We start from the raw sequence: 16290 nt of genomic DNA, 5'->3' as shown, positions 1-16290 counted from the left end.
ACCACATCACTCAATGCTTCATAAAATTACCAATAGAAAACCAACATAAAAAGCTCAAATAGCGTGTGTGCACTCCACACGTCCCAAACTCTTCTCCCTTCTGGCCCCAAAACTGGAATGCACTTCCCGTTGTAATCAGAACTGCAGCATCACTCCCAATCTTCCGCCGTAGCCTGAAAACCCACCTTTTCAGACTCCATCATGGCCCGTAGCACTTACCCTACCCCCTTAGATAGCACTTTTTAGACTTAGATAGCATTTGAAACAGACTTATAGCATGTCATGTAGACAGCACAATAATTACATTGTATATGGTCATAGCACTTCATGTATAGCAGTCATTATGTAGATATGTTCTGGTTACGTTCTTAGCTTACGCATGTTTCATGATTAATGCTTTTTATATATGTGATGTATTCCCATGCTTTTTTGTTCTTGCCTAATGTAAATCGCTCTGGATTAAGAGCGTCTGCTAAATTGTAAATTGCGTGCGCGCGTTCGTGTGTCCGGCCGTGTGCGCGTGAGAAAGAGAGAGATTACATTGTTAAGTGACTTTTGTAACTCTAGAAGTGAGCTTGACAACTGAGTGGATTTCACAACTTTATTACATGGCTTGTAACTCTAGAAGTGAGCTTGACAACTGAGTGGATTTCACAACTTTATTACATGGCTTGGGTGAATGTTTGATTTTGATTGATCAATCTCAATCACTGAATTTGGGTAATGACCGATGAGCTTGATTTTGGGCCGTATCCAACATGACAGCCAGAAAAGATTTAAAGCGAGAACCAGACAATGCAATGTAACTGCTAACCGGTAATGTATTTTATTTGATCAACACTTCCTATTGTTTTTGACCGTGTTGCGCTGGGCAGGCGGCTGCACCGGGCATAAATGAATGGAATTGTACAAGCTCTTCTTTTTTGCCAAATGCCAGCGGGCTGCAAGTTTGACACCGCTGCACTATAACTAGTATTCGTTGCTGTCCGGAAAACACAACATTTTTGAGATTTTCTTTATTTTTATTTTTTCCGTAAATCAATGCTATTGAGCACCCTATCAATCAATGATATATCAATGCTATTGAACACCCTTACATCTTTGTGTTGGTTTAAAAAAAACAGTGAACCAGTGAAGTATTAAAAAGCGCTTCGACAAAAACCTCGTAACTTTTTGTTTTGCTTTTCATTTCCTGAAAAATGGAAAAAACATTTTGGAGTTGGGAGGTTTCCTCCAGACAGCAGAGATATAACAGTTCCATGGGGTGTGGGCGTTCCCCCATGCAGGGACACCAGGCGTCTGCTGGAGCGGCTGGTGTACAAGTCCTCCCAGGACTGCCCCGGGTCAGTGGGCCAGGTGGCCGCGTGGTACCTCCTCAGACACCTCCATGCCAAGGATGACCAGGAGCTGCTGGAGGTGAGTAGCCTACCCGCCCTATACGTACACAGCTGGCACTTCACTGTAGTATATAGAAACTCATATTACTAATCATGTAATTAGACAAGACAGTTCGTTTTCCTGGGCCCGAGATCAAGTGATTCAACAAGCTATTCAGATTCACTTCTAACGGGGGGCCTTAATAATACATCTCTGTAACTGTCTTGATCAGTTTCTTATAGATCGATTTAATAGGCTCAGCAACTGATTTTAACCAGAAACACCGGATGGAACCGGAAGGTGTTTATAGTTCAGATCAAATAGTAAACTCAGCAAGGCAGATGGCTTCTTGGTTAGAGTGGGTGACAATATTATCACACGAAAAGATCAAATTACCTACCTAGGTTCCATCCTGGAGGCTAATCTTTCCGGTGATAAAATGGCCACCAACGTAATCAAAAAAGTCAATCAAAGAACAAGATTCCTTTACAGGATCTCCTCACTGGTCAGCAAAAACACCTTGAAGACCTTAACAGGAGCCCTCGTACAAGGTTTCTTTGACTATGCATCCACCTCTTGGTACCACAGCACCTCAAAGGCCCTTAAAACAAGGCTCCAGACCTCCCAAAACAAACTGGTCAGGCTCCTACTTGGCCTCACCCCCCGAACCCACCTCACCCCTGCCCACTTTGACAGGCTGGGATGGCTTAGGGTCGTCGACAGAGTACAGCATCTTGCAATGGGTCTGGTCCACAAGATTCGATACACCACCAAGATACCCATGTACCTGTCTAAATACTTCCTTAATGTAAACGAAGTCCACACCCACAACACCAGAGGGAGTGCAACAAACCATGTACAACCCAGATTCGGCACAAACAAGGGACTAAATTATTTTCGCTCCTATGCCACCAAAATGTGGAACGCCCTACCAACAGTCATTAAGACATGTGAATCCCTTGACTCCTTCAAAACCGCTCTCAAAGGGCACCTACGGATGGCTGCAATTCGAAACTGGCCTCTGTAAAATCTGAATCCCCCCCACCCCCCCACCCCATTTCCCTCACTGTATATTGTATATTTTCCCAGTGCTTGTATATTTTCCCTTTTTTGCTTCCCATATGATGAATTCCTGTTCTGTTCTTTAGCTACATAGAAATGTCTATTTGTATGTCTCTAAATGGTTGTATGTCTTTAAATGTTTTGATGAATTGAACAATGTGGACCCTGTTGTAAACAAGTGTAATGCTTAATTGGGTCGTCCACTCACAGTTGACAGTCTTTGTATTGAGTTTGTGCTTAAAATGTACTGTAAATTCTACAAACTGTTAATAAATATTTCAATCAATCAATCAATAGTTCAAATCTGCTGAATCACTACGATCAACTGTTCATAATATGAATAAAACAAATAATGAATCGCAGGTTAAAGGTTTTGCATATATTATATATAATATATGCAAAACCTTTAATCATAGGAGGTACTTCAGTTAAACCTTTGGAAGGGGTCCAGTGCTCAAAAACTGCATTTCTACATTACGATAAAGTAAAATATCTGAGGAGCTACTTGGCCATCTGACTGTGAATCATCCAATCCTTCTCCAGCCATTCTTCCTATGGTGGAAGAGGTAAGGGCCTATATGTTCACATAATGTGAAGAAATTAACTCACAGTCCATTATGACTAGAAAATGACCAATGGCGTCTGTACGATCTATACCGGTATTATAGTTAGCCTGACCTAAGCAGAGACATTTCTGGCCTAGATGGGAGGGTCGCGCCTCAGAAAAACGCGCACCCTGATTGGATCTCATCGATCTGTCCGTCACCCCCGGCCCCTCCTCTCCCCCCTAGTGCAGCGCTACGTCACATCATTTAGAGCGACGCCCACCCGGAAGGGTTGACTCCCACTTTTAGACTGGTTCAGCCCACGGCTTTTTCCAGGCTTTCATCTTTCGCGCAGACGAAATGAAAGCCTGTGTATCGAGGCTAGTATTATAGTAAACAGACTAACTGTCTTTTGTCCCGCAGACTCTTTTGGAGCACGCCAAAATGAAGAAAGACCAAAGGCTGCTGGAGTTTAATTCGCTGCTTACCTCGTCCTGAAGCTCAGCCACTGTACAGACCCAACACCACGTGAAACGCCATCTGTATCCATCACCGTAAAATGTATTATACACTACTGTATGGTACTAGTACACTCTTGTGTTCGTTCATCTCAGAGTGTACAACTGTTACCAAATGGATCCATAGCCCCCAAGGCCCCAAGGGGCTATTTGTTACATTTGTACACTCCATACATAGTTAGAAATCTGTGGTTAATGTATTGATATTTGTTTAATACCCAGCATGCTGCAATGTGAATTTAAAACATCATGCAATATTTGTCTCAATCATTCTTGCAATGCTCCTTCCATTCATCAAATGTCTGAATCATTTCAGATGTTTACATGAATGAAGAGTTAGAGGTGGTTTATAGAACAGTGGAGTTCATGGGACCACATCAACTACTACAGGACTGCTAATGATACAAAATAATATCCAATATTGATTTTGACAGCATTTTATTGTTTATTTGCAGTACAGTACATAAGAAGGGATGGTGTTTTTCTTTTCTTTTTTTGCCATTAAAAATGTCCACAGCCAAAACTCAATAAAAGCAGTTATGTTTCATCTAAAGCAGTGGTTCTCAAACATTTTTGGCTCGGGGCACCCCTGTAAATAACATTTTCATCCATGACACGCCTGAATTACATTGTTGCACCTTACATTTATGTCATATACGCTGTAAATATTTCCCCTAAAATACAGAATGTCAGGAAAAACTTCAGAGAATATCCGTTTCCATTATGACAGATTGAAAATAAGTTAATACTTTACGTTTAACCACTTGAACCACAGCATCCCTATTGTGGAGGGAATATTCGCCAAAAATAGCTGATCTACAAGCTTCTAACGTGTCGTGAGTGTGTAGGCTAGTATCTGATTTGTTGTAAGTATATCTGTGTTAAGAACACATTACATAAAATAAAATCTGTCATTGGAGCGCTTGCACCATTCAATAGTCAAATGATCAGAGTCGGATTGGGAGCAAAAAAACATAACAAACTACATACATTAAAACAAGTGTTTCCATAGCCAGCGGGCGCCCCAACGCATCTGATCTCTGATCAGTTTTTCGAGAGACTCCTGTAGAGCGGGGTTGGGTGCCTGAGCGATTCCTATGACCTTCACTCGCTTGGGGTCAAACACGCAGTCCTCCATCCTGCCTGATGGCACCACACCATAGTTGGGGGGGCACCCAAGCTGTGTTGTACTTGTACCCATGATCGTGCCAGCTTTTCTGCAAGTCGTGGTTTTTACTGTCAATGCGTTTGACCCGGCCAACGCATACGCTCGGCTTTAGAATCACACGGTCACAGTCGTCACCACCTAGTGGGTAACACGCTTAGAGTATATATGAATAGAGATGGTATATCAGAGTTCTCCTTCCATCCATCCACTTGCATTAAGTTGCTCAAAAGCGCATGAGGCGATTTCACTCCTCCTTCGGTGTAAGAACAGAGTGCATTCTAGGATGGATTTGCCCCAAACACATGAACACGCTGCCGTTGAACGTGCACGAATGCGCACGGATGTGCTGCCGTCGTGAACGTGCACAATGATAGTCAACGGACCAGCGTGTTCATGTGTTTGGGTCCACGCTGCAATACCGAATTCGGCCACTGTCCATTTCGCCTCAGGGTTTCCTCTGGGTGCCGTCTCTTAGTATTCATATATACTAAGGTAACACGCAGCCTTATCCACGTCCCAGCATGCCATCTTCTGACTGCTGAAAGTCATTGGCGATGATGAGGCGTGCGACGTCGACTGTGGTGCCGTGGTACATAGCGTAAACGCCCTTGGTTGTTGTCGACTGTAGAGTATCTAAAGCATCCTCAGCCTGTAACGACCCTGTACACCATATCCCTAAGAAAACAACAATGTTGTTGAATAAACTCAGGCATTAGTGCTGGCAGATTAACAAGTAGCCTTTGTCGCTTTCTCTGGTAACCGGAACGGTCGCATAACCCATATGAGAATTTATTATTTCATGAAAATCATGTTTGAGAATTGAATCCTGATCAAATGAAATTCTTTAATCATGAATTCATTCTGTTTGATAATTGAATTGTTGTACAAAAGAGTGATTGACCTTTCAGGTCATTGTTTCTGTGATTTGGATCCTCAGTCATATTTCGTCATATTTTAGTCATCTGAAATGTTTTAGTCGACTAAAGTTTTAGTCGACTAAATCTACTGTTGATTTAGACAACTTAAATGTATTTTGGACGGCCATGATGGTGTCGAAATGCCTGATTTAAACCCTGTTGTGTGCTGAAAAATATTTCACTGAAAAGCATTCAAAAACCACATGGCTACAGCATTTTGAAGATTACACAATAAAGTCCAGGGACTTATTTCCATTGAGGTCCTCTCACATTGAACATATTCCTAATTTTAAAAGACATTACAATACAAAACATATGACAGTAACTAGGGTTGTCCCTAGTTCACGTGATCGGAAATAGAGACCGATCACGCCATTTTCATGATCAGAATCGGATTGGGAACAAACGTGATTGGGACATCCATAGTATCAATATTATATCCATATCATGATATTAGACTGGATATCGTCTGTGATTTTGGATATCTTACTATTGTTATATGGCATAAGTGTTCTATAGACATATAAATGCCGGATTGGGAAAAATCTACAGATATTGATCAACCAATGACATAACATGTAGATAGTTATCTATTTTAATTTTAATTAAACTCTAAAAATTTGATCTCATCACCTCCAATGATGATCTGTCTGCATGGCTCTGCCCGTCTTTCACTTGCTTTACGTCGAAGAGATGGTTCAACAAGTCTCTCATTTATACAATTGAAGAAGGTAGCACAATATACCAGTTATATACAGTAGCTGAAGTCCTGACGTCACTCATTCATCCCCTGGGTCACGGAAGTATATTTCTCTATGGAGAATAGCATTGGGTCATCTTAGAATCGTCTCATATAAGAATTGTGTTCCAAAAATATACAAATTGTGGTCAATCAATCTGTTTCTGCAAAAAGATAATTTATTCGGCGGCAGAATTCTTTGCATTTTCAAATGCTAAGTCAAACCGCCGGGATCATTTGTTGTGAGCTGTTTAAGATATCTGTGTATCCCTCTTTTGTCTAAACACTGAGCCAGGTTCATGACAAAATGGGGGCTCGTATTAAAACATATTTGTGTAGTGTGTGTGTAACGTGGTTGTATGTGTTGTATCTTTTCCAGGGGGTCCGTGGATTATTTTCCTAATGTAGCACGAAATGAGCTGCGATTCCCAGGCAAAGTCCATCATTTATTCAAACAAGGCACCTCCCATAGTTACAACAGGTTACCAGCATAACAAAGTCATCTTTCCATAGTATAGCACACTAAGGCCCGGTCAAGCCTATCCATCATGGTCTCCTCCGTTCTCTCACTCCCAGTCCCAACCAATCTCCCAGTGTGTCCCTGTGTGTCCCATGCTTTATCTCACAAACATCAAACAAAGGTGCTTGCATTTTCTATTGGTCAATAAGGTGTGTGTGTGTGTGTGTGTGTGTGTGTGTGTGTGTGTGTGTGTGTGTGTGTGTGTGTGTGTGTGTGTGTGTGTGTGTGTGTGTGTGTGTGTCAGGGGAAATAGCTAATCAAAGACCCCCCAACTGTGACAGTGGCTCCTCTGTCACTTATCAGTCAAACAGGAAGGCCAAAGCCCCTGGTGGTCTATTTTGAAAGCATCTTTGCACAGTAAAACAATAGCCTAGGTATTTTATCAGCTGCTGTAAGCGTAAGCCAAGACCCTGTCCTACAGATAGCCTTCAGAGTAGACCTTCAGTTCTAGTCGGTCACTTTGGTGAGACACTGGAGTGAGATCAGGGATAAATACAGAGTTAAAGTTATATGTACAATTATGACTAACCAGGTGAATATGCTATATGATTCATAATACACCACATATGTATTAACCAAAATGTTGAATGGAGTGCATGAGTGTGAGGAAAAAGGAGTGAACAGGGCATGATCAGCACCACAACAGACAAGGATTGGCAGACAGAGTGGGAGGCCACATAATACAACTATTGAGCTTATTTGTTGTTTATTTGTTACGTATTATTGATGGCAAGTTCAACATAAAAGTCAAGGCAAATTAACAATTTAGCAGTTTTGTTAACAATTTGGATCGAAAATTACCTTGACATTGACCTTCGAACCTTTGACTGAACTTGAATTGCTTCAGTCCTTTCCTTATTATGTTTGCCCTTATTCTGTTCTCTTAACCTGCCCATGCAATTGCATTATTATGGGCATTTCCTCATAATGGTGACTCAACCTAGCCTGGCTCCAGCCCTGAGACTCAAACAGTCAATCCGGTACGCTTTCCCTTGAAATTCGAACTCCCATTTCTGTGGAAGTTCTTGACGTCATCCACCTTCTCAGTAACTCTGGGCTCCCCCAGAGTTAGTGTCGAAGTGTCCTTGAGAAAGACACTGAACCCCAATTGCTCCTGATGTGCTGGTTGGTGCCTTGCATGGTAAATGCACCATTCACCATTTAACTGACAACATAAATGAAGTGTCATCATACATCACCAGGTCATTTCCCAACTAGTGGTCGATAAAAACAAATCTTCAATTTCCTACAGGCCTTACCCGTTCTAATTTATGAACAGGAAATTATGTGCAGTGTGGGTAATGCGATATAATAGATCAAATTGATTGGGAGGGAATTGTTAACGGGTGATCTTGGGAAGTTGGGTTGAACTTTTTTAATTAATGTTATTAATTAAATAAGAGATAGATAGATATCTGTCATTAACTGTCATTGCATCTCTGTATGTATTTATCATTTTATTTTACAGACAGCATGGGATGGCAGTCATTGCGCTGTCACAGTAATGTAACTTTAGAAGTGTATAGCCAAATTCCATACGGCCAAACCCGCTCATTCCATGTTGTGGTCTCAAAACACTGCATGACAGTGCATGTTGGGACTCGAAAAACCCTGTTGTATTTTGTCTGGCACGGCAGACCCCTAGACTAATTGGTCCGTAACAGACCAAACATTTGTGTTCTATGCGATCCTAAATGAATGGTCAGGGACCACATGCAATACCTTCGCGGACCACCAGATGAAAACCTCTGGATTCTGTTTTCCCAAAAGTAGTTTACTACCAATGCACTTAGTTATCATTCCCTCATACACATGTTACAACACTTGAATCATTCTCTTTTCACTTTGCTCCTGCACAACACTTTACACCACAAAAACCTCATTGCCGAAATACAGACAATCAATACCAGTAAAACCGCTGCCAGCAGAAAGCCTATAACATCGAGTGAATGGTACTGAATCGTGGACATCTTGTACGACTCCGTCCTCAAGTGTGGCGCTCCCCTGTGCCTCATGACGAACTCGATCCAGAAGATGGCCAGGTCTAGAGGTTTCGTGGGCTGGTCCCTGTGCAGCTTCGACAGCCTCTGCATGTTCTCTGTGTAGGAGGGCTCGTGAAGGACCTCCTGGAGCGCTTCCAGGAAGTTGTCTTTGTTTATTATGCTAATATCAACTACTTTGGCTACGCCCTTTGCTTCCATCCTGTGCATGTTGTCTACTTGGTCGAAAAAGAGAGGCAGACCGACCAAAGGAACGCCGTGGTAGATGGCCTCCTGGACTCCGTTGGTGCCCCCATGGGCCACGAACACTCTAGTCTTGGGGTGGCCCAAGAGGTCCTTCTGGGGCAACCAGTCAACGAGTAACGTGTTGTTCCCCAGGGTCGATGGTCTCTCCCCGGTGTGCCTCCAGATCACCTTCTGCGGCAATTGGGCGAAAGCCGCCGCAATGACCTCCGTAATGTCCTCGGGAAGCTTTCCAATGAAGGATCCCAGAGTCATCATGATGACCCCATGTTCTCCGGAACTCTGGACAAAGTCCTCCAGATGTGGAGGGAGAGGCTCGGGGGGCTTGCACTGCCAGCCTTGCATGTAAACGACGTTAGGCATCGTGGGGCGAGGGTATTCAAAGGTGAAGTCGCTTCTCATCAGCCAGATATCCGCCGCCTGGAAGAACTCAGTATAATGGACATCAGGGCCGAAGTAACGGTGAACAAACGTTGTGTAGAGGCTGTCTGCGATATATGCATATTCAATACGCATAAGAATGTAGAAAAGGGCATTTTTGATTCTTTGGGGAAATGTCATCTTGTCGGTTAGGAGGGCATCTGGGACCGGGACATAGGAGAGGGGACTGGGGGCGATGAGATAATGTGCCTCCCCTTGGACAGCCCACCTGGCGCTGAAGACCAGAGGAAGACCGAGACGATGGGCCAACATCGCCCCCAACCCCAGCGGGTCCGTCAAAACCACGTCGTACTTCGCATCCTGCAAACGCTTCATCATTTCCCTATCGTCAAAAAGAATCTCCATTGTCTGAACCATGGCTTTCTCCACCTCATGGTAGCTTTTCACCAGTTCCCATTCCGTTGCCATGCGAGCCCAAACAGAGGAACCGTCCCGCCGCGCGTTCACGTTCCTCGTCATGATTTCTCCGAACAATTCCTCGTCCCCTCCGCCCTGGACGTTGATTGTGACGGTGTTGTAGTGAGGCGAGTCTGGCTTGATGTACCAGCTGTTTGATGGCCTTATCACCGTGACCTCGTGGCCTCTGGAGTGCAGCTCTTCAATGATGGGTTTCATGTTGATCCAAAGGCTTCCCTCAAAAGAGTATATCAGTACTTTTCCGCCGTCCACGAGCGCCGTGGAACACAGAAGTGTAGCAAACACCACAAGCGTCAGTTGGCCCATCTCTGGGGAGACAGATTATTGGTTGATGATGAGCGGTTGCATATCATGGCACATAAGTAACATTTTGTAATGGATCACTGATTAACCAATACTGCACTTTACACTCAGTTTACGCTAGATAACATGAGTGGGATAAAAACCAATATATCGTCGCTGTTGGGCAGACACCTCATATCTAATTATTTTCTGTATATTAACACTGTAGTCCCCTCCAGTACATAGATACGATCACAAGGCGTTCTTTATGTTGTACAGACATGATTTAGCGTAAATGCCAAATGCTGTGATAACTAAAACATAACATATACATTTAGTACAATATTCTCACAGAGAACAATAATCATAAAATACAAACATACAAACAAATGTAACAATATATACCTCATTGGCCGCATCCACTTTGGGGGAATATCGGGGGGAAATCTTCTTTAATCAGTATCTTCACTCTTACAGCATATCTCTTTTACACAGCGATGCACTATGCTTGTAGCACGCTGGAGTGCTCTGTTCAGAATGAACTGCCTCTGCCCCAGCTCTGATAATAATTTACAGTGATCTAATAAACCACCAACAGATCAGCTTCAGCCGTTTAGATTAGTATGACCTCTTAGTCACTATTAGAAAGATAAATCACCTCTATACACATGTAACCAAGTGTAGCAAAGGATTTACTTTTATAGTTATGACTACGCCACCTTGAGATAGTTCAAGGAATTACATGAATAGACCAGTAAACTGGGTTCCCCAACAAATGCAAGTTAAATGCAAGGACTTGAGACAGAGTTCCAAAACACAGGAATTTACTTTTAAGAACAGTATGGAATAACAAATATTTATTAACCAATGTCCTATTTCATATATATAATGCAGTAAAATGCGAACAATATCTTAAAAAACTAAGAACTAAACTAAACACACGCACTGAACCACACAGCATGCAGGAAAACAACAAGAGGAAATGGCTCCATTAAATAAAACCAAACACTAAAATCAGTCTAAACAAACAAAACAAAACAGCAGTGGTGACATCTATAAGGAAGTGAAAACAAAACAGTACACTATGAAGTTAAACAAATAAATCATTGCAACAACAATTTGATATGATGTATATACCTATTTGAGTCTGTGTTCATTCACATCGGCCCCTCTGGCACATGAGCTCATCGCTTCCAGGCACATGAACTCACACAAGGCAGGGACAGATAAAACACAACTAGAAAAAGTGCCCTTCTGGGCACAGGTCTCCACCAGGATAGGAATGTAGGACATTGCAGCTTGCCTTCATCTGGTGGTTGGATAAAAGGGCAACAAAAGTAAACTAGTGGGAATGTGCGTGCACAATTTCATGGAAATCACACGATGTGTTCATGATTTGCAGCATTTTGTTTGAAACTGAGCACTCCTGTGCACTTTGGAAGCCAATCTTAACCAATCAGGATGTAGTCTGAGAAATCTGAAAGACCCGTTTCGTTGAATGGCTCTAGAGAGACTCTGTACCAATTTGCGATGTTTGGACAAAATCTGTAGGTGTACTGTGCAAAAACTTGTTTTGCACAAAGCGGCCTCCTGGTGGCGCTATAACAGGCCGTTCTGGAAATTTTGGGGCAGAGGTTCATCGTTGGCATCCAGGGAGTGTGTGTGCAAAATTTGGCATCGACCGGGTTAACGGTGCCGGAGATTAGCTGCTCACGGACACACACACGGACGGACGGACACACGGACGGACGGAGTGCAAAACATACTCTCGCCCCATGCCTTCGGCCTGGTGGAGACAATTAAGACATGATCTCAGGACCCACAGCCAACACCAAGAAACCTGTGTTTGTTAGACTGCAGGGCCTTTAAATAGTCAACACTGATTGACAAGGAAGTGGCAGGGCAGCCAGTCTACGGTGGCCCCAAAGGCTCAATTCCAGCTGGCTACACACAGTAAAACAAAAAGATTAAAGTAGAAACATGAAATTGACCAAAACAAAATACATGATGAATTAATAATAAGTGTCCTTGTTCATCACGTTCCAGGCTTGAGGCGCGTTGGTAAGACTCCCTTTGTTAAATAAATAAATAACTTTTAATTCCGATGACAGCTACACACGCCCTACTACTTGATTGTACCGCATCCTCACACAAAAGCATCAACAGTAGCAGTGTTTAGAGCTTGTAGATCTGCTACCTTTGCTATTTATTTTTATTGTTTTGTTCATAATGTATGGTTTCCAGCCGACAGAGACTATATCATTAGTTAAGGAATAAGGATGTCATTCCATGGTTCCACTCCTATGCCGAGGATGAGTGCTCATAGGCGGGTAGGAGTAAGGAGGAGAGGAGTAGGTGTTACCAACTTACCGATGATATGAAGGCTCTGTTCCATTCTGGTCAAACAGTATCAGGGTGCTGCTATTATGCATGTTGGCTCACTGGAAACACTCTGCTACACCTGGTGTAGTACACCAGTGGGTCTCAACCAGGGGGGCAGTCAGACAGATATTTTGTGAAGCCTGAAACTCCTGAAAGTTCATATAATGGCCTGTTGTGGCGCTATCACTGGACCCAAAAAAACCCATAGCCCCATAGAAGTCCATGTATTTGGGCCCAACTTCACCTAGACTGTATTACCTTAATAAACATGGTCATGAATACTTTCTGCTTCCAGTCACTAGTTTAAAGTCTCATTTCTAATGTCATAATATTCTTTTTGGAAAATTATGGTCCCATTTATAAAATAAATGACCATAAAGTCGCATATGTTCTGAGGGGCGTGGCTACCGTTACAGTCTATGATCGGGAGTCCCCACCCACTCGAGTCAAAATAAAAACCAACGGAGAAGAAGGGGGGGAAGTCCCGCCTCGTTGTCTGGGCAGCCAATGGCCAGCTGGGCCCAAACGGAGCCAGCCAATGGCCAGCTGGGCCCAAACGGATCTAGAAAGATGGCGACTTACAGTGCAGGAATAACAGGCTTCATTTTACGTCCATGTTAGACCCGGGGAACGCTTTGTCCATATTTTTTACAGTCTATGGTCTCAACTCAAAGTCCAAATGGCCCCGTATGGGTTTATAACTGAGTGTAAAAATGTACCATTTGTACAGTGTCAGAGTTATGGGGGTCCTTTGAATTAAAACGTTTGAGAACAACTGTAGTGTTGTACACTAAATGAAACGGCTGCCTTAATTAGTATCATTGGTAACACCTGTGAAGGAAGTATATAGGGAGAAGGGGCCCGGAAGTAGGAAGGGTTATTATAACTGCTCCTAACCCTCTTCATCCGTGACAGAAATAAGACACCGTTCCAACTGATCTCACTTAGGGCTTTTTATTTTTCCCAAGTGGCAACCGTGAAAAACTGTAACAAAAACATAATATACTTTTAAATACAATGAAATATGAATGTTCTTGTCAGCTAATCCTGATGTCCGTATTATTATAAAGAAACACAATGATATATACACAAACACAATGAAATGTAAACAAACAATTAAACTTTTACAGAAACAAACAAAACACTGGGAACATACCGTATGCGCCTTCTGCACAGATTAATTAGGAGTTCAGTTAAGTTGTTTCTATCATTTTCTTTCTTCTTATCTTTGTTATCTTTCTTAATATCTTTTGTGGAGACTCTGACATGAGAGCTCTGCTCTGTTTGTTCTGCTCTTAACATGCCCAAGACCCAACAGGTGAACGAAATGAGGTAATCAGAGCAGGTGAGCCTAATTCAACCTGCCCTTGAACCAGACAGACCACAAAACCAGAGCACAGTAGATGGCACTATATCACCATGCATTTACCATATGTACCCAAATAACATACCTATAATGTTCACATATACATTTTCCGAAAGGTAAGTAATAAAATAGAATAGAAAAATAGAAATAGAAAATCCCATTGCTGGGACAATTACAGTTATTGTGCATAGACAGAGACTATTAATAAAGAGTTCATGATAAATGGTGCATTTATATAGCACCACTAACTCTGGGGGAGCCCATGTTCGAACTGGCAACCTTGTGGTTTCCATCCGGCCACTATACCCCTGCTCCACCGCCCAATGATGAATTAAAGTACGTGTGAGTTCATCATTAATCTGTCATTAAGCATTTATGTGTATGAATTTGCACGCTCAAGACAAGTAAAGTGTGACCCAAATGAAATGGAGCTGCACACCATATTCACATTGACACACATTGCGCAAAGTAGCCTACAAGGTTTCCTCTTCCAGTTCATGAAGATCCCATCAACTCTATGCATCACTGGTCAAAAACCATCGTATCCTTACTCCACTTGAGCTGGATTTGGGTAAAGAAGTGATGGTAATATAATATATAGCTAGGGCTAGGCCTATAGGCCTACAGTCAAAAATGCCAACTTTGGGGCATAGCCTGTGTTGTTTTTTTAAAAGAAATACATTATTTTTCCACTCAAAGGTTAACATTTTGGACCAGAACGTCTACACAGAATAAATAGGCCAGAGGCTAGAGCAGCAAGTATTGACAAGTCAAAGTGCAGGGATAACCAGGCTCATTATCTTTAGCCTGCAGGTTTATCTGCCTGAAGCAGCTGAGGCAGGATTGTCTACTCAGTGGTGTAAAGTAACTACAGTAAGTATATGTACTCAAGTTAAGTACTGGATCTAATAGTAATCTCAGCAAGGCAAATGGCTTCTTGGTTAGAGTGGGTGACAATGCTATCACACGTAAATATGAAATTACCTACCTAGGTTCCATCCTGGAGGCTAATCTTTCCGGTGATAAAATGGCCACCAACGTAATCAACCAAAGAACAAGATTCCTTTAGTTTACAGGATCTCCTCACTGGTCAACAAAAACACCTTGGAGACCTTAACAGGAGCCCTCGTACAAGGTTTCTTTGACTATGCATGCACCTCCTGGTACCACAGCACCTCAAAGGCCCTTAAAACTAGGCTCCAGACTTCCCAAAACAAACTGGTCAGGCTCCTACTTGGCCTCACCCCCCGAACCCACCTCACCCCTGCCTACTTTGACAGGCTGGAATGGCTTAGGGTCGACGACAGAGTACAGCATCTTGCAATGGGTCTGGTCCACAAGATTCGATACACCACCAAGATACCCATGTACCTGTCTAGATACTTCCTTAATGTTAACGAAGTCCACACCCACAACACCAGAGGGAGTGCAACAAACCATGTACAACCCAGATTCGGCACAAACAAGGGACTAAATTATTTTCGCTCCTATATGCCACCAAAATGTAACCTGACGCTGCCAGATCCAAGAAGCTTGCTACACAAATTTGTTTCACAGCTTATTGGGATCTGGGATCACGGAAGCAAATTCGATGACGGGGCTGTTCCTTTTTTTCAAGATACTTGGTAGATGATTGGATGGGACCGTCTGTCTATCACCGTGTGGGCGTGCAAACACAACCAATCATATTGACGTGTCTATATAGGTTCACATCCGGTTTCGCACATATCCCGCCCTTAGCTCACGCTGATTGGTCCGGTACGGAACGGATTTTTGTCAGCTCAACTGCCTGAGAGATCCCAGATGAGTGCTGTGTTGGGGAACATGGTTACCCAATACCGCCCTCATCTGGCAGTGTCAGGTTAACCAAAATGTGGAACGCCCTACCAACAGTCATTAAGACATGTGAATCCCTTGACTCCTTCAAAACCGCTCTCAAAGGGCACCTACGGATGGCTGCAATTCGAAACTGGCCTCTGTAAAATCTGAAACTCTGAAACTAATTCTGCAAACTGTTAATAAATATTTCAATCAATCAATCAAAAAACTAGAATCTTGCATTACTGTACTGAGGTAGCCTATTTGTACTTTACTTGAGTATATGTTTCCAATTTCCAATACTTTTACTTCCAGCCAACTTCATACCCCAATTTTTTTTTATTGGTTAGCCTACTTTGTAGTTTGCATAATGATCGAGTAGGATACTTTTTCTATATGGCACTTTAAGTTTATAATGCCAATACTTAGGCTACATTTCGATTTCCGGATACATTGCAGTAGGCCTAATTGATAATTTAAATTTTCAACCGAGGT

The 16290-nt window shown here is 42.6% G+C and overlaps 2 protein-coding genes across 3 annotated transcripts in view; one reads left to right on the top strand and one right to left on the bottom strand.

Moving 5' to 3' along the window:
* The window catches only part of skic3 (SKI3 subunit of superkiller complex), a 38733-nt gene extending 34684 nt beyond the window's left edge, over positions 1–4049 (top strand). Inside the window, exons 40-41 of one of the 2 annotated variants that reach the window (XM_083783697.1) lie at positions 1296–1416; positions 3408–4049. In XM_083783697.1, coding sequence (XP_083639823.1) covers positions 1296–1416; positions 3408–3482 — 196 coding nt within the window. In that variant the 3' untranslated portion in view covers positions 3483–4049. Of the gene's footprint in view, positions 1–1286; positions 1417–3407 lie in introns of both variants that reach the window. The other variant, XM_083783696.1, reaches the window with a different exon arrangement.
* Positions 4050–8675: 4626 nt separating this feature from the next.
* Positions 8676–10253, bottom strand: LOC310871760 (UDP-glucuronosyltransferase 2C1-like; the record flags this gene model as incomplete). Its single annotated transcript, XM_083783398.1, has 1 exon — positions 8676–10253. The coding sequence occupies one exon, from the start codon at positions 10251–10253 to the stop codon at positions 8676–8678; it is 1578 nt and encodes a 525-aa protein (XP_083639524.1).
* Positions 10254–16290: the final 6037 nt, after the last annotated feature.

The sequence above is a fragment of the Protomyctophum parallelum genome (assembly GCF_964188405.1).
Source record: "Protomyctophum parallelum genome assembly, chromosome: 15".
NCBI lineage: Eukaryota > Metazoa > Chordata > Actinopteri > Myctophiformes > Myctophidae > Protomyctophum > Protomyctophum parallelum.
This window is presented reverse-complemented; position numbering and strand designations above follow the sequence as displayed.